The sequence below is a fragment of the Aotus nancymaae genome, unplaced genomic scaffold (assembly GCF_030222135.1).
Source record: "Aotus nancymaae isolate 86718 unplaced genomic scaffold, 86718_ANA_hifiasm-v0.15.2.pri h1tg000016l, whole genome shotgun sequence".
NCBI lineage: Eukaryota > Metazoa > Chordata > Mammalia > Primates > Aotidae > Aotus > Aotus nancymaae.
In genome coordinates, this window is record NW_026988428.1 from 56,936,092 (window position 1) to 56,960,901 (window position 24,810).

At 35.5% G+C, this 24,810-nt stretch overlaps 1 protein-coding gene across 5 annotated transcripts in view; it reads right to left on the reverse strand.

Annotated features, from left to right (window-relative positions):
* Positions 1-24,810, reverse strand: part of LMNTD1 (lamin tail domain containing 1) — a 137,556-nt gene that overhangs the window by 23,633 nt on the left and 89,113 nt on the right. The window contains exons 1-6 of one of the 5 annotated variants that reach the window (XM_064376733.1): positions 19,927-20,049; positions 16,433-16,665; positions 14,366-14,492; positions 13,524-13,698; positions 5,906-6,092; positions 5,238-5,357 (exon numbers count right to left, since the gene is read on the reverse strand). In XM_064376733.1, the coding sequence (XP_064232803.1) occupies positions 5,238-5,357; positions 5,906-6,092; positions 13,524-13,698; positions 14,366-14,414 (531 nt within the window). In that variant the 5' untranslated portion in view covers positions 14,415-14,492; positions 16,433-16,665; positions 19,927-20,049. Of the gene's footprint in view, positions 1-5,237; positions 5,358-5,905; positions 6,093-13,523; positions 13,699-14,365; positions 14,493-16,432; positions 16,666-19,632; positions 19,752-19,830; positions 20,050-24,810 lie in introns of those variants that run through there. The other 4 variants (XM_012457119.2, XM_012457120.2, XM_064376731.1 and 1 more) reach the window with 4 other exon arrangements.

Genomic DNA, 24,810 nt, shown 5'->3' on the forward strand with positions numbered 1-24,810 from the left:
TCCCAGCACTTTGGGAGGCCAAGGTGGGTGGATCATAAGGCCAAGAGATTGAGACTTTCCTGGCCAACATAGTGAAATCCCATCTCTACTAAAAATTCAAAAATTAGCTGGGCATGGCAGCACACATCTGTAGTCCCAGCTACTCGGGAGGCTAAGGCAGGAAAATCACTTGAACCCAAGAGATGGAGGTTGCAGTGAGCCGAGATCACATCACTGCACTCCAGCCTAGTGACAGAGCAAGACTCCATCTCAAAAAAAAAAAAAAGAACTATATTATGTGATTTACCTATGTGTGTGGCTTAGCGAACTACATGATGAAGATATTGTAAGACATCTTGGCCTTAGTTTTCCGTTCTGAAAATTATAAGCAGCATAACCTCAGATAGGTAAGTTACTTTCTATGTAAAACTGAGAGGGCAGTAGTGGGAATTGCTTTACTAAGGTATTGTAAAATTCATCCAGCTACTGAATTTTATAACTGTAAAGAACTGTGCAAAAAGTAATGGTAATATTAGTAAGTTAAGATTTTAAACATTTAAGACACTGTGTGTGTGTGTGTGTGTGTGTGTGTGTCTTATTTGAGATGGTAAAACGGGCAGTAGAACTAGAGACATGGACCAGAAAACACGTTCTCCAGGCTAGAATCCTAGGTGGGAGTATTAAGGAGACCCATGAGCACTAAAGCTGGAGTTTGTTGGGATTTCCTGAATATGTGACAGGTGCACAACATACATGTGCCAAAATTCTTCAGGAAAATCCTGTAGAGAGACTAACAGCTATTTCTATTCAACATGGAAAAAGTGTTCTAACATTCTACTTGTTCTAGTGATCTGTTTTTAGTTTACCAAAGTAGAGGTTTGGACTTTACGCTGTAACCACTGAACACCCCTCTGCTTGGCTTGACAAATAACATAAAGACAACACAAGGCAAGTTCAGCTAGGCTAAGCTTCCAGCAGAGAAAGATGAATTCTTTTTAAAAAAGTTTATTTTCATATTAGTTAGGTATCCTCCCTTTTAGTAGCTCAAACATATTATATTTTGAAAATACGTTCATGATCTTTTTGGTATGATCTCCCTTAATGAGATGTGTGCCTTTCCTAGACAAGGCAGTATTTTATTTTTCCCCGTATTGTAGGAACTTAAAAATACTCACTAATGATGATAATGTGATAAAATTTAGCCTCAGCTCTAGAATGTTGGCCATGTGAAACTTGCAAACTATTTTTAGTACAACGGAAAAATTATTGGGAGCTAGAAGATACGGTTTTCTTTTAGTTCGATCATGTTACTTGTCATGTGACCTTGAACAAGCCATTTAACTTTCCAAGCCCCATTTTTTTTCCTTTGTAAAATCCTCAAACATTTCTGAGAATCAAATGAAATAAGGCATATATAAACAGTCCTTCAATGAGTTCCTACTGTATAGGACTGGTCTGTTCCACATCTGGATCTCTAATTCAAAACAATACATTGGGAAAGTACCAGGCATCGATAAACATAAGACACTTGTTAATTATTTCACATGTAATTTAGAGGCTCCAAATCCCAATGGGACAACAATGTGACTGGTAAAAGAAAATCTATCCCTGCTTTAAAGGTCCATAGACTCATGGGATCTTAGTGATTATATTATACAATCTCTTACTTTACAGATGAGAAAGTAGAATAACTATTATATAGTTAACACATGGCAAAGCAAAACTAAAAGCCACCTTTATATTAAGCCATAAGATTTGTAGCTGTACTGAATGTTAACCATTGCCATGTTAGTGACAAGATGGCTCAAAAAGTAGTATAAGAGATACTTTATTTTAGGCTTCTTTTTAAAAATGACCCAGGCCAGGTGCAGTGGCTCACGCCTGTAATCTCAGCACTTTGGGAGGCCGAGGCAGGTGGATCATGAGGTCCAGAGATCGAGACCATCCTGGCCAACATGGTGAGACCCCATCTCTACTTAAAGTACAAAAATTAGCTTGGCGTGGTGATATGTTCCTGTAATCCCAGCTACTCAGGAGGCTGAGGCAGGAGAATCACTAGAACCAGGGAGTCAGAGGTTGCAGTGAGCTGAGATCGTGCCACTGCACTCCAGCCTGGCAACAGACTGAAACTCTGTCTCAAGGAAAAAAAAAAAAAGACCCATAATATAACTTCTCTTTGCCCCATCTTACAATATTATTCAAGTCCAGAAACAGGGTCTATTCTGATCTGTATAGCTGGCTATTATGTTAGACAGTGGATTACAGGCTCTGTGACTTTTTTCCACAAGATATGGATTATTTCCTACGTACAAATTATATAAATAGAAAGCAATTCCAGGGTCATGATGATACTTTAGGTCTGTTTTTCAGCATGTCTGTGGAAAGGCAGTAACCTGTCTTTTTAAGGAAAATTTACCTGGGGGTTGCAGATAGTAATATCCAGTGCTATTAAAGTGAGAATGAAAACGAATTTATTAGAAAAAGAACTCTTCATATTTCTTTAAGTCAGGATTTCAAACTGACTTAAAGACACATTTCTGCCTATTTAAGGAAAATATTTTCTGGTTGAATTAAATAATGCATATGGCTTTACAATGGGGTAGAATTTCCAATGAGATGTGACTCAGGAAAAAAAAGGCTTAAAGTGAGTTCTGATGGGCAGGTAGGATTTAACAGGTAAAAACTCAGGGAAGAGAGTCTATGGAGAGGCAAGAGCATGCACAAAGGCCCTGTGGTGTGAAGGAGCAGTCAAGCACTGGAAAGTAAAAGTAGTTTGAGGAGGCCAGTGTGGCTAGAGCAGAGTGCTTGGAGAAGCATGGAAAGAGGAGAGTCCAAGAGGTGAAAAGGGGTAAGATCACTGTGGTTCAGGTGAGGTGGGCTAACTCCTCTCCTCTACAGACTCCCAACACATGGCTCTTCCTCTCAATGCTTTTTCTCATGCTCTCCTTTACAGAGTTGATATTTCTGACCTGGGCTGCATGTACTTTATTAAAGCATTGTTTCACTGTATTGCAATTATTTATTATTACATAACAATTTCTACTAGTAGACTCTGAGTTTCTTGAGGACAAGGAGTGTGAAATACTTATGTTCTTTTTTCTAGTACCATGTCTGACAGATACAAAATATATTTAAATATTTTCCATATGGCTCAATCAACCAGGTTCAGTCTTTCAGAAGCAGGCACAGTTATTTGTGCTTACATCACCCCACAGAAATGGTCTGATTCTGTATGTGCAAAGTTATTCAAATCACTAGGTAAAAGGAATAGTCTAAGTATAAAGCCTAATTCAGTTGCAAGGAACGAAAATTTATTAAAATCTGCATTCCAGGAGCTCAGGGATCTGGTCTGTCTGGTTTGACACTCAGTGCCTAGAGCAACACACATACAAAGTAGAAACCACAAACCAGTTTGCAGAGTGGATAACTATGAAGAAAGTTCTGAGACAAGAATGCCTTAATCCTGAACTGGGTTTTGCTAATGATCTCTTATGAGGCTGAGTAAATAACTCAGATTGTATATCCTTATTTGCCACCATCAGTGAAAATTAATCTAAGTAAATAACTTAGTCATATTTTCCCCATCAGTTAAAATTAATCTAAGTAAATAACTTAGATTGTGTAGCCTTATTTTCTCCATCAGAGAAGTATTATAGAATTCAGTTCGAGCCCATAAGGAGATCTAAAGCTGAGTGGGTGAAGCCTGCTAAGTTACATCTAATGGGTGCTCTTTCCATCTAACAACTGTTCCCACAAAAAGACTCTTGAGAAATTAGCCCTGGCTGGGGGCGGTAGCTCATGTCCGTAATTCCAGCACTTTGGGTGGCAGAAGTGGGAGGATCATGAGGTCAGGAGTTTGAGACCAGTCTGGCTAACAGGGTGAAATCCCGTCTCTACTAAAAATACAAAAAAATTAGCCAGATATGGTGGTGTGCACCTATAATCCCAGCTAGTCAGAGGCTAAGGCTGGAGAAGTATGTGAACCCAGGAGACACAGGTTGCAGTGAGCCAAGATCCTGGCATTGCACTCCAGTCTGGGAGACAGTGTGAGACTCTGCCTCAAAAAAAAAAAAAAAAGAAAAAGAAAAAGAAAAAGAAATTAGCCAAGTCTATTTTAAAGGGAAAGTCCATCTCAACATAGATTAAAATGCAGCAAAAAAGAAACTCAGAGATAGATTATGCTTAACATATTTTGTGGGTTAGTAGTTATATGGCATACTAAGTTGGACTGGGGATAAGAAAAAGACAAGTATGTAAAAATGATCTAAAAACCATTTTGAAAAATGGTTAACTTTTTTGTTGTTGTAAAAAGGAATACCTTTGAATCTTAATGGTGCATCCATGGGTATATATTTATGCTAATATTATACCAAAAGAAAGGCTGAATGAAAATATAAAGTTGTCAAGTACTGGGAACAAATTACACAAAGCTATTGCTAAAACCCTTAATTTTGTAGGGAGTAAAGTATACTCCTTTCAAATTAATACTGTAAGCTCTTTCATTAGAATATTAGTTTTTTGAGTGCAGATACTATATCTTAATCTGTTATATTCCCAGTACTTAGCATAGCTCTAAAATAGAGAAGAATCTCAATAAATATTTGAGAAATGAAAAAATAAATAGAAAAGACCTGTATGGAGTACCTTCCTTATCCCACTCTTCAGGTTAAATATCACAAATAAAATCTTCCCTTGACTTTGAAAGTTGAAGATCCTTCCTAGAAATATGAGATATCAAAATTACTTTTGCTAAATTGTAAGTAGCTCTTGGGCCCTTTGACATTGAGAATGCTGTTGACTTGCCTAATGTGTTGTGGCATTTAGTGATGGTTCTATTCAAGCTTTTAAGGATGAAAAAGTAATTGAGTGAGGTAAAAGAATGGGGAACATAAGGAGAACTATCCATTCAGTGAAAAACCAGCCCAAATGCTCATCAAGCAACAAGTGGATAAAGAAAATGTGGTATATACATAATATGGAATATCACCACTTAAGAACTAATGAGCGCTCTCCCACCTGACTACATGGTTATCCATGTAACCAAACACCACATGTTCCCCCAAAACTATTGAAATAAAAAATTAAGTAAATTTGTAAGAAATTGACAATAAAATAAAATAATCTTTTAGGCATAAAGTCAATTTTACTGACATTTATGCACTTAGACACATTGTACAAAATAAAGATAAAAAATACAGATATGCTTAATAAACACAATATTTAAGAAATAAAAAGACTGTTAAGAACCAGAAACTAACTTGACCATTTGGTTCACACAGGATTGTTATACAATCAGGACTTGCTCTAAACTTGTCTTGTTCTTTCCAAAGAAAATCTGATGGAGGTTGATGCTTTGCTTCAGATGCTGCTGCCCACACCTGTAATAAAATTGTTAATGACAAATACCACTGGAGTCCAATACAATTTTGTAAATGTCATAGGGTTACTCTGATATAATCTTTCTAAACAGATGAGGTTTTAAAATATAATGACTTTATCATATACAATGTTAAGCTATGTAACATCAAACAGCTACTCTACAGGGCTTAAAGGAAAAAACGAGAAAGAGAGGAACCCTCCTGCATCAGCCAATTATCTGTTCTCTAAGCAAATAATCTCTTCGTTTGTCTTTTCAAGTCTCTGTTTACTTGGTTTCAGGAAATACGGAATTTCATTTTAATAGTTAAATTATAAAAACAAAATGTTGTATACAAAATTGAAGACAGTTGTGGAAATTTTACTATGGGTATTAATTTACATCCAGAAGATGGGCAGCGTGGTGTAACTAACCAACAACAACAAAATCACATCTTATATTCAGATCCAGATCAAGTGATACTGAGACAGTGCTGAGCCACAGGCCGACAGTGTCAACAAGTTTGTCGTGTACAATTCTAATGTACAGTATTTATACTCTTATACTCACGGTTACTGTGGAATTGGCCTGCATTACAATATTTGGAAGGAATTGGTACAAAGAAATTGTTTGTCCATTCACATTTTGCTGGAGAATATGATCTCCAATTGCCATTTCTTTGTCAAGGGAAGAGTTAACGAGCTTTATGAACAAACCCTTGACGTTCACTTCAGCTATTTTAACATCTCCAAGAGAACTACAAAATAAAACACAAAGATTATAAGGGGCATTCAGATAGGAGTGTCTTCGACTCACTTTGAGAAGTGAATAACAAAGTGCTTGAGAGTTATTCTTAAACTGTATATACTATTGGGCAAGTTCTACACAGAAATAGTACATTTTGTAACCTCAGACAAATGGCTTGAGTTTTTAGTTCTATTTCTTTATCTGTGCAATAAAATAATCTATTTCATATAAAATAAAGAAAACCTAAAAAGTACTTTAGGTGTCAAGGTATAAAAGTCACAGGAAGCTGTGAATTAAAATAATTTAAATTTCCTACTGTTCAAGATAAAATCATTGAAACATGAAGTCTCAAAAGTAGATCAAGAGACAAATCATTTACTTCATTTCTGATAAAGTGACTGAAGATAAACAGCAACTATGTAATTAAAAGATTTTTGAAAGGTAAAAACGTTATAGAAACATAAAATGGCGCTTTTCACCTTTTAACTTGTGTTGAGAGCTTACTATGCACGATCCAGGGATCAAGCTAATCATTTATATATCATTATATATCATCATTTTTCAGATTGTGAGTCACAACTTATTAGTAGGTCAAAAATTACTTTGGTAGGTGAGGACCCCCAACTTAAAAATAAAATAGATCTGTACTAATAATAACAATACTATTTATATGCCAGGCACTGAAAAACACTATGTATCTAATATCTCTATATGTATATCTATGTCTATGTTTATATTATCTATCTACCTATCTCTCTATATAATTCTCCACAATTTCTTTTCCGCAGTTCCAAAGTCCAAAAAGCTCCAAAAAAAACCCAAAAAAATCTGGTCCAAAACTAAGGTGAAGCTATTTACAGTCTTTGTTCATAGTTTATGTGAATATATGTTTTTCTGTGAAAAGTTTGATGTTTCATTTTTGATACTTCTGTAATCCCTGACAGAGTGTTATATAATATGTGTTCTAAAATTTCCTTTCCTAAAATTCTGAATTTGGAAATACATAAGTTCCCATGTATTTTGGTGAAGGCATTGCGGACTCACAGTAACTCTTATAATTCTACAATAACATACATATTTCTTGTTAAAATACTTCTACGCATTTCTTATTGAGGATCACATTAAAAAAAACGTGAGGAACGCTGTATTATCTCTTTTAATTCTTAAAACAACTCAGTTAGGTAGTATTTTTAGTCCCATTTTATAGAGAAACTGAGGTTTAGAGAGATTAATTCCCATGTCCAAGGCCACTCCATAAATATTAATCCTTGTCCTTCTGCCTCACTCAACTAGTAAAATCTCAAAATAGATTTGACCTAAACATTCAGACTGCTTAAATTCTGTAAACACCATCGTGGTTGAGCACTGCTAGCAAATGCGTGTGTGTGCATGCACACACACACACACACACACTTACAGATTGCTGCTACCAAAAAATTAGTGGTCTCCAACCACACCTGGGCCTTTGCTGATTGACAGCAAGTTGTCATCTTCATAAGCCAAGTCAGTAACTTCTGCTATCCTTCAACAATGTTCAAATCCCTGTCCCATATCTTTATTCTCTTACTTGGAAAATTATCTTACTAAGAAAACATGGCCGTCAGAGAGAAGTACATGTCCCCACTTCCCACTTAGAAACAGGCTCACCTATAGCTGAGCCCACCTTTTCTCTGTAGCCCACCCCATTTCCATGGAAGAGGCCCCTTCTTGCATCTGCAGTGAAGCCCTCTGGTCACCACCTCCTCCTGATGCTTCAGCAACTTGGTCCCCTCACTGTCCTTCCTTTCTCCTTTAACACCAACTTCTCCCTCTGGACTACCTATTTCCCCCAAAAAGGTACATATCTTGAGGGGCTATCACCTTAAAAAAAGAAAAAATAAAACAGTCCTTCAACTTACAATTCCTACTGCCATCACAACCTAGCTTTTGGAGAAGGCTATGTCACTAATTAAAATTACCTCTTATTTACTTCTCAACCCACAACCACCTACCTCTACTAGAGACCCACATGACCAGTGCCCTTTACAATCAAGAAACTGAGTGTCAACCGTTAGTCTATGTCTTCATGTCTCCTCAGTATTGGCCTCTGCCAGATGTGTCCTCTTTTTGGAAACTCTTCCCTTTGTTTCTTGAAGTCCATTGTTTTGCCTCTATCAGTCTTATTCCTTTTCAGCCCCTTTTTCAGATTTTACCCAGCCCCTTCACCCATCTCCCAGATGTTGAGCCCTGGGATTCTGTTCTTAGCTCTCTTTTATTTCCCGCATTTATCCTTATAGGTGATGTTATCCATGGACAGTGTTTACTAGCCATTAATACACCAATGACTGCTAAAACTAAATCTCCTGCCTAGACCTTCCTACTGAGCTTCAGACCCACAGAAACAACTGACTATAAGATCCCAAAAGGTACCTCTGAATTCATCACTTTGGTCTGTTGCAACTTTACTTTCCCAAGCAGGAAACTTTTCCAGTGAGCTGCATCATTTGCCCTGTTGGCTAATCCTGAAACTTCCATTACTGCCCCAGTTTCTTACCCTTCATTCCTTGTCCATGACAAAGTTCTGCTGATTCTTCCTCTTTAGTGGCATCTATTTACGTCTTCTCTCCATCCCTATGGCTACTGCCTTTATCACGCCCTCATAGTCTCTGTGAGACACTGAATCGGCATCCTAACTATTGTCTTCAGCTACCTCCTTCTGAACATTCTCCACTTTGCTTCCAGAACAATCTTTGTACAATCCAAACCTGACATTTCTGCTTCCCTCCTGGAAATCCTTCTATATCTTACCATTTCCTTCTACAGAAAACACAAACATCACAGCATTCAAACAAAGCCCTGCATAATCTGTCAGCTTCTTTAACCCCTTTTTCCTCACTTCCTACCTTATGCTTAAACTGCAATCATAAAGAATTCCTTGCAAAAGCATAATTCATGCTGCTACAGGCTTCACTCACCATGTGCACACATACTATTTCCTCTTCTTGGTCCCCATATCCTTATAAACACTTCAAATTTTCAGCCTTATTTTTTTTCTATCACAGGTACATAATGGAATCTCATTGTATTTTGTTTTTTCCTGATTATGTTGGGGGAAGCAGCAAAGGAGAAAGGACTTACAGAGTGCCTACATAAATTGGTTATTAGTAACACATAAACTGGGAACAACAAACCGCAGCAAACTAAGGGAGGCCACTAGGGAGGCAAACTTCTCCATGCCTCATGTTCTGGTGCAGGGTGACCTAGGCTCTGTTACCATAAACATTGTGCTCAAGAATGTAAAACCCCTTCATAGCACTAAGATGTAACCAGATTTGTAGGCTCCTTGTAAGGTTCCCGTTCCACCAGCTGCACATAGATAATAGGCTGAAGATAACCACATGTTCTTGTTTTGTGAAACCCCCAAACTGCCACTGTAAGCAATCTTTAGAATGACACATCAGTTCTGGCTCGCTGATTCACCCCACCACCACGTCACCCTCTCCCTACCATCACTCTACCACCTGCCCTATAGATCAAAGTGATTGTAACCAATAAATACTGTGGAAGATCAGAGCTCGGGGACTTTGCACTCTCCTTTACGCACTGGCTCCCTGGTCCCACTACATGTATTCTTAATCTGTCTTTTTCTCATTTCTTTGTCACCACTGAACTTGGGGTACCCAAGGGTGGGATGTGGGGCTGGTTGCTTACATTCTGGCACCTAACATGTGGGGCTCCCTACAGATTATAGGGCAGTTACACAAGCTGCTTATTGGCCACTCAGTTTTCCTCTTTGATAAATTACCCGTTCATATCATTTCACTCACTTTTCTGAATTTACATTTTTATAATTGATTTGTGGTATTCATAGCACAGTATTTAATTATATGCACATATTTTCTGCAAGAAGAGACTTCTAAAAAACTTCATCTATAATGTTTCTTATGGTACAGTTGATACTTCTAATATACCAAATATATATTTGGTATCAGGATTATCCTGATACCAAAACAGACAAGGACATTATAGGAAAAGAAAACTACAGACCAATAATCTTTAAAAACATTGGCCGGGTGCGGTGGCTCAAGCCTGTAATCCCAGCACTTTGGGAGGCCGAGGCGGGTGGATCACGAGGTCAAGAGATCGAGACCATCCTGGTCAACATGGTGAAACCCCATCTCTACTAAAAGTACAAAAAATTAGCAGGGCATAGTGGTGCGTGCCTGTAATCCCAGCTACTCAGGAGGCTGAGGCAGGAGAATTGCCTGAACCCAGGAGGCGGAGGTTGCGGTGAGCTGAGATCGCGCCATTGCACTCCAGCCTGGGTAACAAGAACAAAACTCAGTCTCAAAAAAAAAAAAAAAAAAAAAAAAATTTGATGCAAAAGTTTGAAACAATATTTTAACAAATAGAATTCAACAGTATATTAAAAAATAAACATTATGTCCAAGTGTTTATTTTAATAGTACAGGGATGATTTAACATTAAAAATGAAAAACCATATGATCTCAATAGATGCATAAAAAGTATTTGATATAATCCAACATCATAGATAAAAACCAACTTTTTATTTGTTGATCTTTATTAGTCTCAATTTCACTTATTTTTCTCTGATCTTAATTATTTCTTTTCTTCTACTAATTTGCAGTTTGTTTTTTTCTTGCTTTCCAAGTTCTCCTCTGATCTTTATTATTTATTTTCTTCTAATTTTCAGTTTGATTTTTTCTTGCTTTCCTAGTTCCTTGAGATGCCTTGTTAGGTTGTTTACTTGAAGTTTTTTGAAGCTTTTTTCCTTTTTTGATATAGATGTTTATTGCCATAAACTTCCCTTTTAGTACTGCTTTTATTGTACCCCATAGATTTTGGTATGTTGTGTTTCCATTTCCATTTGTTTCAAGACATTTTGAAGTTTTCTTCTCAATTTCCTCACTGATCCATTGGTTGCTCAGAAGTGTGTTACTTAATTTCCATGTGCTTGTGTATTTTCCTAGGTTCCTCTTGTTATTGATTTCTGGTTTTATTCCATTGTGGTCACAAAAATACTTGATAGAATTTTTACTTTTTTGATATTTGTTTTGTGGCTTAAGAGAGAGTCTATTCAGGAGAATCCTCCATGTGCTGATGAAAAGAATGTGTATTCTGCAGCAATTGGGTGAAACGTTCTGCAAATGTCAGGCCTAGTTGGTCTAGTGTGCAATTTACCTCTGCTGTTTCTTTGTTCATCTGTCCATTTCTGAGAATAGGATGTTAAAGTGCCCTACTACTTATTGCAGTCTATATCTCTGTTTAAATCTATCCATGTTTGCTTCATATACTTGGGAGCTTTGATGTTGGGTGCGCAGATAATTATAATTATTATATCTTCTTGCTGAATTGATCCCTTTATCATTATACAGTGACCTTCTTTGTCTCTTTTTATAGTCATTGATTTGTAGTCTATTTTATCTGATATAAGTATAGTTATTCCTACTCCTTTTTGGTTTCCAGTTGAATGGACTATGCTTTTCCATCCCTTCACTTTCAGTCTATATGTGCTGTTGTAGGTGAAGTGGGTTTCTTGTAGGCAGCACAAAGCTGGATTTTGTTTCTTTATTCCTTAAGCCACTCTATGCCTTTTGAGAATTGAGTTCATTTTACATTCAGTATTATTATTGATAAGAAGAATTTATTTGTTTTTTTTTTTTGGTTGTTTTATAACTCATCTCTTCCTTCTGTCCTTTGTTACTATATTCTTTTGTGGTTAAGTAATTTTCTTTGGTAGTATTTTAATTCATTGATTTTTACTTTTTGTGAATCTATTATAGGTTTTTGGATTGTGGTTACATGAGGCTTTTGAAAAATCTTACAGCTATAACAAGTTATTTTAAAGAGATGAATACTTAAATCACAAAGGAAAGAATAGAAAAAAATAGAAACAAAGAAAAAAACAAAACAGAAAGAAACCCTCTAGACTTGAACTTCATCCTTCCACATTTTGACTGTTAGTTTTCTCAATTTACATATTTTTATACTGCCTATCTCTTAGCAGATTGCTATAGCTATTACTGTTTTTGATAGAATTGTTTTTTTGGGATTCATGCTAATGAGTGGACTGCATACCACAGTCAAAATCATGGAGTTTTCCATGTACTTAATTTTACCAGAGGTTTTATACCTTCAAATGTTTTCTTTTTGAACATTAGTGTTTTTTCTTTCAGGTTGAATAACTCCCTTTAGCATTTCTTATAAGATAGGTCTGGTGGTAGTGGATTCTCTTAGCTTTTCTTTGACTGTGAAGGATTTTATCTCTTCATATTTGGAAAATAGCTTGGCTGAATACACTATTCTTGGATAGCAGGGTTTTAACACATTGAAAACATTGTCTCATTCCCTCCTGACCTACATGGTTTCCACTGAGAAGTCTGTTGTTAGACAAATTCTTTTTTGCTGCAGCTTTTAGGCTCTTCTCTTTGTCCTTGACCTCTGGAGAGCTTAATTATTATATGAATATTTTTCACTTCTCTGTGGCCTCAGGAATTGTCTCATCCTCATATTTGAGTTCTGAGATACTGCTGATGATAATGATAATCTTGGCACTGTATATTTGTTTTTGTTTTCTGGGGTGGCTAGATAGGGATTGAAGACAGCTTGCTTCCACACTACCATTTTTAATATGATTGAATTTTAACAGAATCTTTAAACATTGTATGTTGTTCCAAATTGCTCATCATTTTAACACAGTAGGTACTGAATGAAGGATCTGATGAGGTGTTTTTAGACAGTTGAGCAAATGTTTAGGTATTCTCCACTGTTAAATTGTAATAGGGCATGAGTGATTGATTTTAGGAAACATGGCATAAAGGGAGATAAAATTTCCTTCATATCTGACCCTCAACTCTGTTTTCTTTTAGCCATCTAATGACTTCTATTAACATGGACTTATTACTAACATTTCAAATTCAATATGTTGTTCATGTAATAAGTAAAGCAGGGTTATATTAACATAAATGAATAGATCTTAACTCTTTTATTTTAGTCCTAATATTAACTTACTTCCTGATCAATTTTTTTTGCATAGATACTAATGGTCATAAAAATGGATCAATGAGGTAAAAATTTATCTTTCTCCTTCTGTCTTGAACTCAAGAGTTACTAGAAGAAAAAATATATATATTAGATCCATCTAAATAATCAACCAACAATAAAAAAGTATCTTGAACAATTGAGTTGACCCAATTAGTAAAGATTACGTGGCACTGTTTATTCTGGCATCTTTGAATAATTCACATTTCTTGTTTGGTTCTTTAGACCATTATATCAATTTATTTTAATTGATCAGAAGATGAAACAGCTATATTTCAATGAACTGATTAGTGTTTTAGATAAGATAATGCATATAACAACAGATTATAACTTTATTTTCTGCTGATTTATTGGTCCTACCCCAACAGGAGATGTTAAGTAGTTCAAATAAAATATGTACCTGGAGGTAAATTGGCCAACTTCTTCAAGAATCATAGAAAAGTATTTGAAAGTTTTCTCAGTGTAACTTGAGTGTGCTATACGTTTTCTTGAATCACCAAACAAAGAGAGGAAATAATCTTCTCCATCCCCAATTATGGGTGATTCATCTTGTTTCTTTGGAACTATGAAGGCATCTTTCAAGCAAACCAAAGAAGGAAGCAACCAGGACAGAAGTAAGTAAAATGACATTAAAAGGATCCAAAGCCATTATCTTTATTCTCTGCTTCTACAAAATTATATTTTTACATTTTAATATCACTATCAAACTTAATGAGAATAGTTAGAAGCTTTAAACAGAAGTCTTTAAAATAATCAGTAAGTGAATAGTTACAGTGGCATCTTCAATTCCTAGAGATTATTTCAGTTATCTTAAATAATAAATTCTATCATTAGCATAATGACTATTTAACTGATTATTTAGTTGTGCTAGAAGCATCATCAATTTGGGAATAGGGAAAACATTTGAGTCTATCAAATTTGGATATGTTACATATAAATATAGCCTTATTCTACTTTATGTTTGCTAAACTTCCCAAATGGCTACCCATAAATTAAAGCCTCATATGAATCCTTTCCTGCAATGGTTAGTACTTTTGCCAGGTAAATACTTAAACTTCTATTTAATTAAGATACTTTATTAGAAAGATAAAGTGATGAGGAATCAGATTATAGTATCCTATTAGAAGTTTGCTTTTTTAAATTCTCACTACTTTGATTCAAATACAAAATAGGTTTCATAATTTTGAACAGAAAGAGCCATTCTGGACAAATCTAACAATATATTTGCAAAGAAAGAGTTACACTGCAAAGATGCATCATGATGAAGTGGAAAGAACAACGTGTCTTGCATTTAGACAGACTTGCAATTTTATTTCAGTTCTGCCATTTACTAAGCCGAGTGATATAAATTTTCCAAGTTTCCACTTTCCTGAACATAAAATAAAGGTACCACTACCTTATGCAAAAAGATAAGAGAGTTGGAGATCATGTAGATAAGTGTCTAGATAATGTTTAATGTTTATCTGATAATAAATGAAAGCTATTATTACAGTACAAGAGTTTTGGTTAATGTGACTCTTTGTCCAAGATCCTCAAAGGATTAAGACAATCTAGAGTTTGAATCTTACATCTTTAGCAAAACCAAAACAAGGTGAAAGATATAAAGGAATAAAATCATCACATTTAAAGAAGATTTCTCTAAATGTTTTGTTGGAATTAAATTAGTTCATGCTCAGTCGAGTACTTCCTTAATCCTTAAATTCTTTGGGGAAGGATAATATATGGTATATTTCCTAACAGCTCATCTTGAGAGATAAAAGTCTTGGTATTCCAAAAGAAAAGAAGACACATTAATTTCGGTCCCTGTTGTTATTTTGTCTAGAACAAAAGATGGCAATGAACCAAGTGCAACAAATCTCAGTGAAACTAGACATCTATCTACAGAAGCAGAATCTACAATAATGGAAGGAAAAGACTACATCCCGATTCAGCTCCCATCTTGTAAGGGGAAGCCACTATATTTCATTTTTTTTGCCCCATTACAAGAAGAAAAAGTTGAACCCAAATATAGAACATATGCCATGATGATATAATAACAAATGATAGAAAATCTTTTCTTCCTAGGTCTAAAATTTGTATTTGTGTTTTCAGTATATGGGTTTCGGTCATCTTAAAGGTCAGTGTAAACTTAGGAGTCTTCTTGGGAAATTTTATACTCTTTATACAAAAAATGAAACATAAGGAATATGACCATAATATCAGGAGAACAAAACACTATTTAACCCATGTCAATTTTTTTTAAATATCAGAAACAAAATGAAATATATTAAAAACAAAATGAAATATAGATAAAGGGCAGCCAGGCTATAAATGGGCACATAATAGTAGAGGATAATGGAGGCATCAGATAGTCACTGGACTATTTGCACTATTAGTTTTGAAACTTAGTTAATTGGCAATTGAAACACAGACCCCAAATCTAGTCTATTTTAAAAGAAGGTGATTACAGGTACATTCAGATGCACAACTAATGTTTATTGAGTACTTATTATGTGTTAGGTAATTTTCATAAATATTTAATCCTTAGGATTGCCCTGTGACATTTCTATTTTAATCCCTATTTTGCAGTTGTGGGGGAAAATGAGATACATAAATGTTAAGTACTCTACCTAAAGCCTAACACTGTAGAAAAACAGTAGGTCCTGTGTTTCAAAGGACACTAGTGTTTTCAGTAAACCATGAAAACATACCCTCAAAGTTCCCTAAACATGGGGAGAAAAAAACACCCTGGAGCGTGGGTATTGCTGAGCACACTGTCAACAACACTCAAAACTTTACTTTTTGTTATTTTAGTACTGTTTTCATTTTCCTTTTTTTCAAGTTCTCTTTACTGTTTTCCCATTTTATCTACATTATTTTATACCTACTTTATATTTCTTCTTTCTCTCAATCTGTCTTTCTATTCCTTACTTAAGCCATATATCAACTAAAGGCACAAAATACACAAGATGTGGTTTAATCCTTCTTGTAGTTTTCAGAGGAAGGAAAGTTAATGCTATACATCGGAATTTTTAATTCTCTAGCAATTCTGATGTATGTTAGTCAACTCATGAACCATCATGATAACTCAAGATATCTTAATTATAAGGATGATATATTTGGCACATACATGTACGTGGCCTGAATTTAAGACTCCAATTCTAGGATCAGTAATGATCATAGTTAAGTTACTTTTCATAGGATGCTGAGAAGTTGGCATTTTGGGGTGCTTATAATAAAACATCATTCTGGCTAAGAGTCACATAAACAATCTATTGAAATATATGCTTTAAAAGTACTCTAAAAATATGACGTCCATATTTTGCTTACCCAAGCTGTTTTCCTCTTGGGAATCATTACCTTCAGTAGCTTTAGAAGTCAATTGTCCAGTGGTTGATATAGTTACTCCACTAATCCGAGGATTAGATAGATAGTAGCCAAGAGTTATTCCACTGGATAATGAAGATGACAATGGCAGTGTTGTGGCAACTGAACCCATTATCTTTGGTTTTTGAAAATGTACTGAAGAATGTTTTGGGGGATCTCCAAGTTTGTCTTCTCTTCTGTGTATAAGAATTATAATAAATAAAATAAATAAATTGGAAAGTCAAAGTGGCTGTGAATAAAAGAAGCATGGCCTATTATTACTCAGAATTCTGCTTTTCAAAGGTAGTCTGCATCCAACACAAGCACAATAACATCTTGTATTTCTAGTTTTAACAACTGAAATAAAACACTTTATTCTCAATTTATTATATGCTTTTAAAACATTTGAAAATTAATAAATTCCTATTATAGATGGTTCTGAAAGCGTGTAACTAGAAAAAAGATAATAATAATCACTACAATGCCACCAATAAGACATTTTACTATCTCCTTCCAGGCTTTTAAATGTATGTTTCACTCTAAGTTGGGACTTTATAAGCCATTTATACCTCCACTTTGATCACTTATCATATTTCCCCTTTCCATTATCATAAAATCATGATTATAATTCTGGTTTAGTATATCCTTGTTTCCTATATACACTTTTCCTTTAATTCCTGTTGCTGCTTAACCAACTTTTCTATTTAATTAAGATTGTTTAGTTCATGTCTGCCTTCAAATAAACTCTGCATGTTTGTGTATGTATGTGTATTGGAGGGAATGACAGAAAACAGGGAGAAGATCATTTTCATATACTACTTTTATAAGTGACTCTTACTATGAACAAAGATTTTCCTTTCTTTTTTATAACTATAAAAGCATTTGTTAACTGGTGCACAATCATTTGAACAAGGTCCATAAGCTACAGTAGTAGTATTTTACAAGTTAAACAACACTTTCATTACATGAACCATGAAAAGACTTAGGACATTTCATTTTATGAGTCAAATTGAGGCTCTTCCTGGTGATCTCAAAGTAATTTTGGTGGGTGCATATGTGCACATGTGTTCAATGCTTAAATTAAATTGTGAACAAAGCCCTCGAGTCCAAACCCTTTATTTCTTTGAAAAACGGGACAAATGGCCAGTTCAACCATCTCCTTTATGGGGTCCACATATCTATCCACTGTAAGTCAGGAACTAATTATTTTGCCTCCATGAATGATCTCTGTTTTGATCTATTTCCCAGAGCTCTTATAAAGTTATTTTAGCTAGTTTCTTTTAGGTTCTTACAGGAGAATGAGGGCCTGGAGTTTCCTACTTGCTGCTGTCACCCTCAATATCTCTTTGTTTGCCAAGAGGTATTCACAATCATTTTGTTCTACAATTTGAAAGTTCCTTTATCAGAAATCTTATACCTGGAGATTTTTATTCAAAACTAGACTGCTCTATATGTGCCTCTCAGAAGACACAGATGTCTCAGGCAAATTTTTAAAATAATTAAATGGCATTGGCTTTGAAAATGTCATGACTACTGGCCCAGTGCTTAATAAGCATGTACACTTAACATCCTGCTGACACTCTAAGCATTAATATTTTCCAGAAAAGCTCTAACCCATAAAGATACACTATTGAGTATGACCGTAGAGGTAGTGGGAAGGAGACTTTAGAGGTAAATTGTCCGATTACAGATATTTCATCTTTGTTCAACATGAGGCAGGATTGTATGACAGGACTTCTCCCTGACATTGACTATAACAGCAGAGAAGCACTTTTCTCTTTCGACATCCCTTACATCTGGGTTTCATAACTGACTGGCTATTCTTTTCGGCATGTTCATCTTATAAGCTCTCAATTTTTTCCTCTAGTAAACAATAGCACTTTAAAATAAATTTAATTCCACAAAAGATTCCCAGTAAGCCTTAACAAAATCTTTGCAATCAGAGAAACCTGTCCTGGAGATATAGGGTGTTCTTATTTTGGTAGGTGAATAAGAAATTTCTTTTCTTTTCTTTTTTTTTTTTTTATGAGACGGTCTTGCTTTGTCATCCAGGCTGACTGCAACCACCAACTCCTGGGTTCAAGTGATCCTCTTGCCTCAGCCTCCCAAGTAGCTGAGACTACAGACACATGGCGCCATGCCTGCTAATTTTGAAAAACATTTTGTAAACATGTGGTGTTGCTATGTTGCCCAGGCTGGTCTCTAGGTCCTGGCCCCAAGTGATTCTTTTGCCTTGGCCTCCCAAACTGCTAGAATTACAGGCATGAGCCACTGTGCTTGGTTGAATAAGAAATTTCTAATGGCTGCACATGTCTCTGGAAGAGCTGAGACATTTCAGGAACAAACTCATGTGATACAGGCCATCATCTGAACCTTCCACTTGTCAACCTATTAGACTCCTTTTGGAAGATGACTGATTTTTCTCAGTGCTTAGTTAACTTTCCCTTAAGCAAAAGTAATTTTCTAAGCCCTTTTTGGTATTTCAGTTTCTCTGTAATTGGTTAACATTAAACCAGGGGCAGTTACAAAAGCTCAGTTCTAGCATTTCAATGTTACTTCAGGAGATGCTGCATTGATAATATTGACAATGATCATTTCTCAGAGGACCTCTAAGAACAAATATTTAAAAATGGACTTGGATTGAACAATAAACATAGGACGTCTAGGTCCAAAGTAACAATAGCTTTAAATTCTGTATACTCAATAAGAAGTCAATTTTAAAGAAAACATTGGAAAACCAATGGTAATACTTTAGTTGATGAATGATTTATATTAAATGTAAAAATAGGGATTATAATTTTATATAACATTCTCACAGACATTTACAAAACCAATATTCTGGTAATTTCTTTTTGTCCCCAGGTCTGTAAAATAGTTCTAGACAGGAACTATTTCTGTAAATTGCCTTAACATATTAAATGGGAACTTTGGAATCTCAGCTAGGTCTTATATGATAGGGCTCTGTCCAGGTGGGTTTTTATACTTCTCAAGGACTAGAATCTTATAAAACAGTAGTTGTGGAAGTAGTTGTATGCTACAGTTCATTATTTCTAGAAAATTTGTGGGATCTATTCTATTCTAACTGCTTCACAAAAGAGGTCAAGCATACCATCATTCCTTCTCTATAACTCAGCTCTGCTCTTGTCTCATCTATGCATACTCACTGCTCTTGTTTCTCCATCTTATCTTCCTGCTTGTCGACTTTATTCTGCATTGCCTCTGGAGCTTCCTGAATGTCTTGTGTATCTTTCTTCTTGGCTAGAAGAGAAGTCTCTCTTCTTTCCTAGGAAAGCAGATCATGACATCAGACAGTGAATATCGCTGAGGTTCAAGGCAGATTTTTCTTTTGAAAGTGACCTCACCTGTTAATCCAACTACCTTCAAGCATCAGCCAGGTTTAATAATTTCTTTACCAAACTGGTACCAGAACCAGAATTCTCATGTGAATGTGTAAGTACCAACATAGCCAATCCTGATCTTGTCTAAGGGTATCAGACAAACTACAGTGAAGGTGTTTAGCGTTCACCGGAAGCAGTTTGAGAGACAGGGCAGTAACTTGGCAAAGAGAACTTTATGACTACAATTTTGCATCTGGCCAACACTGCCTCTTAGAACTATGAGGTAATGTCTCCATAGTAACCAAGTTCCCATTTCTGAACAATTACTATGTTGATGCTGCACCTTTTTTGCAGTTTGCAGACATTAAACAATGTAACTTGCTCTTAGGAGAGCCCTATCTTCCACCAGACTTTGTCACCAAAATTTTTGATATCTTGCTTTGTGTAAGAGTCAAGCCCAGGATGTAAATACCAGAGAAATTAATCACAACTCTTTTTTTTTTCTTTCTCTCTCTCGACAAATACTTTGAACACATGGAAACAGCTAGGCAGCAAGAATAGAAACCATAAAACTTCAATGCAAAAAGTCTACCGGTAGAAATAGTAAAATCAAAGCCAGAAGACCTAAATTCTTCTCCTAGTTATGCCAGCAGTGTGATTTAGAAGAAACCACTTAATTCAGTTTCTGCTCTGTGTAAAACACCTGCACTTAGTATTTCATGATAATGATACTATGACAATAAAATTAGCAAATATGAAAGGCCATGATTCCATACAGTAAGATATATATAAATGGTGATTACTGGGTGAGTGAGTTTATTAAAAATATTTGATAAGATTCTACTATTTATTAAAAACTGGCTAGGTACCATGAATAAACAATACCTGCTTTCAAAAATAACACTAAAATATCTTCAAATACAGATCTGAAAATATTTTTTAGAGACAATAAAGGAACTGTTTTAAAAAGCCAAAAGACAAAGGCAAGATGTATATCATATACTAAGGTAAGTTAAAGGAAAGTAAACAGTTGACTGTATTTCCTTCATCTCAGAGATGTAGCACAATTCCTTATGAACATTATGGGCCAATTATTTAAATATAGCATCAGGGCCGGGGGCGGTGGCTCACGCCTGTAATCCTAGCACTTTGGGAGGCCGAGGCGGGTGGATCACGAGGTCAAGAGATCGAGACCATCCCGGTTAACATGGTGAAACCCCGTCTCTACTAAAAATACAAAAAATTAGCTGGGCATGGTGGCGCGTGCCTGTAATACCAGCTACTCAGGAGGCTGAGGCAGGAGAATTGCCTGAACCCAGGAGGCGGAGGTTGTGGTGAGCCGAGATTGCGCCATTGCACTCCAGCCTGGGTAACGAGAGTGAAACTCCGTCTCAAAAAAAAAAAATATATATATATAGCATCAGAAGGTCTATAAATTTTTACCTATGCTTAGCAAAGAATTAAAAATGGGCTTGTCATTTCTTTCCACTCTCCCAGTCTCCCTACTTGTGCCAGTCTGGATGGTTTCCTAGCTGTTAAAAATTTCTCTACTTGAATTGCATATATTAGCATGAAGTTGTTATGACCTCACTGGTTTTATCAGAGATCCCGCTCATATTTTCCAACATATTTTGGAGAAATAAAATTCTGTCAGCTGAGAAAAACGTGAAGGTTTTGAATTTGTGAGTGTTTCAATATTCATTCCCCATGCAAGACATTTTTCTTATTTCCTTTTCTAAAATTACTGCATACATGCAATGAAAACCAATTTCCTGTTTTATTTTTGCTTAAACTAATTTAGTGGTTTTCAACAGGGGACAAAGTGAACCATAGAGAACATTTTGTAAACATAAGAGGATGTTGATAGTAGTCATAAAGATTTGGGTTGGGTATTAGTGGCATTGGTAGACAGGACTCAGAGATGCTAGACTTTCCACAATGTGGCAGATAATCCTACTTAGTAAATAATATTCCAATGTAACATATGCCTTTCTATACATTCGTGCAGGTGAAAAATAGATTACAATTATCTGGCTGGGTGCAGTGGCTCCTGCCTGTGATCCCAGCACTTTGGGGGGCCAAAGGAAGTGAATCACTTGAGGTCAGGAGTTCAAGACTGACCTGGCCAACACAGTGAAACCCCATCTCTACTAAAAAAAGTACAAAAATTAGCTGGGTATGGTGGCAGGTGCCTGTAATCCCAGCTACTCTGGAGGCTGAGGCAGGAGAATCACCTCCAGGGAGGCAGAATTGCAGTAAGCTGAGATCATACCACTGCACTCCAGCCTGGGTGACAGGGTCAGACTCTGTCACGAGAAAAAAAAAAAGATTAGAATTATCTGAGCTTAAAGCATAGCTCTATAGTTCATATAAATACAAAATATTTTTGCAGTTTTAATATATACCAGAGTCTTCAGGATGTAACTATTTATTGTTTAAATTGAGGAAAGATTGTATATTGATTTGTTCAGACATTTCCAAGAATTGTTTTCAGTTTGGAAAAAATTACATCATCAATAACTAAACCACTTGGTAGTATTCATGTGGTTGACATAACTTATTGGACAGAGAGTGAGAGTAGCAATAATACCATTAACAGCAACAAAATCAACCTCAATCTGATGAATCCTCTACTTTACATGTAATACAGAGAACAGAAGAGCATGTTAGCTAGTCAATTAAGAGATTTAAAAGACACTTTTTAAAATTTGTGGATATAACATATCCTAATTCAAGCAAGCTGTAAAATTTAGAAACTTAAGCACATGGTATTTAATGATATTAAGAAATAACTGGTAAATATTTTAGGTGTGATGTGGTATCATGATTATGCTTTTTGAAAAGGGTTCTTATCTTTTAGTGATACTACATACTAAAACATTTATAGATAAAATGATATGACGTCCTCCGTTTCTAATTAATACAGAGGGTAGGAAGCAGACGAGAATGTAGATGAAAAAGTTGGGCCATGACTTGTAATTATTGAAGCTGAAAAATAGTTATATGGAGATTCACAGTTATATGATTTATGATTTTTTTTTTTTGCTGTAAATATCTGAATTTCTCCATAGCAAAAAGATTAAAATAGAAGGCTCAGTTTGGGATGCACAGACTCAGATGTTAATGGTGTCATCAACATGACTGTTTCTGCTCAGGAAGGAAAGGGTCAGCAAGAGCTGAAAGGGAGAAGCAGAAACACTGCATGAAGGGCAATAATCTTTTTTTTTGAGATGAAATGTCACTCTGTCATCCAAGCTGGAGTGCAATGGCACAATCTTGGCTCACTGCAACCTCTGCCTCCCAGGTTCAAGTGATTCTACTGCCTCAGCCTCCCAAGTAGCTGAGACTACAGGCATGCACCACGATGCCTGGCTAACAATTCATTTCTTTCACATAGATCCACATGTAAATGATAGCCTCAGACACAGATGCTATTATTTTACCTCAAAGTTAGGGTCACATTAAAGTTCTACTAGGTGTATTCAAAGAGAGGCTAAAGGACATGTATTGGGAGTTTCAAGTTTCAGACAGTTTGTCCAAAGTAATTTTCATGGGCCTTCCCAATCGCAAAATCCTGTTGAAAAACAACACTAAGGTCTTAGATCTGCAATTCTGAGGCTGAGAAATGAAATGCAAATACTGGTTTGAATCCTCAGACATACCAATTTTAGCAATAGTTCAAAATAACTGTCTAATTATTTGACACATTACATGAGTTTTAGGTGTAGCCTTTGTCCACAAATTTTTTCTATTCACTCTTTAGAGGAATATAACACTTATTTTTCCAAGTGAAGTCAGGACACCTCAGACTTGTTCAGGGGACAGAGATTCATAACGTTTGCTCTTATTTGCAGAACACTATATTCTCTGTAGTAATTAAAAAAAATACAAATCAATACATTTTTTATTTCACCTATACACTTTAATCTACTTTATATCATTTGTATAACATATGAAATCACAACCACCAGCCCACGTCTTAAAATAACACTCAACAAATAGTTGAACCAAGAGCAAATGGTTAATTTTGAGGTTTCTATTGACATAAATTTGCAATTTTATTTTCTTCTGTCATATATGGGAAATCTCTAGCAGAAAAGTGGTCTGGAGCCAAAGCCTTGTAAAACATTATTGGAGAAAAATTTGAATTGAGAAATTATATTCATTAGCTTTTATTCCCTCTGCAAACAGGATAAAGGCAGTCATTATTCAACATAACAGCCAAATATTGATTCTCTAGCTTATGAAACACTAACGCCCCCAGGAACTCTGGTTAAAATATGTAAAATTTTTAACCTGTGAGAGAAGCACAGGATTAAAGGAGTAAGAAAGAGCAGTATCAGTTGTAATGTCTTCTTTTCCATCTTTGACTTTATTTGTTTGCTTCTCTTATATTTTTACTCTGGCTAAAGGTCTGTCAATTTTATTTAACTTTTCAAAACACCAACTTTTTGTTTTATTGATCTTTTGTATTGTTTTCATTTCAATTTCATTTATTTCTGATCTGATCTTTATTATTTCTTTTCTTCTAATTTTGGGTTTGGTTTGCTCTTACTTTTCTAGTTCTTTAAGATGCATCATTGGACCAGTTATTTGAAATTTTTCTTTTTTGATGTAGGCACTTATAGTTATAAAATTCCCTTGTAGTACTGCTTTTGCCATATTCCACAGGTTTTGGTATATTTTGTTTCCATTATTTGTTTCAAGAAATTTTTCAATTTTCTTTTAAATTTCTTCATTGACCCACTGGTCATTCAGGAGCATATTGTTAAATTTCTATGTTGTATTAGTCTGTTCTCACGCTGCTAATAAAGACATACCTGACACTGGGTAATTTATAAAGAAAAGGCATTTAATGGCCTCACCTTTCCACATTTCTCACAATCATAGCGCAAGGTGAAAGAAAAGCAAAGGGTAGTCTTACATAGTGGCAGGCAAGAGAGCATGTGCAGGGAACCACCTTTATAAAACCATCAGCTCTCATGATACTTATTCTCTATCATA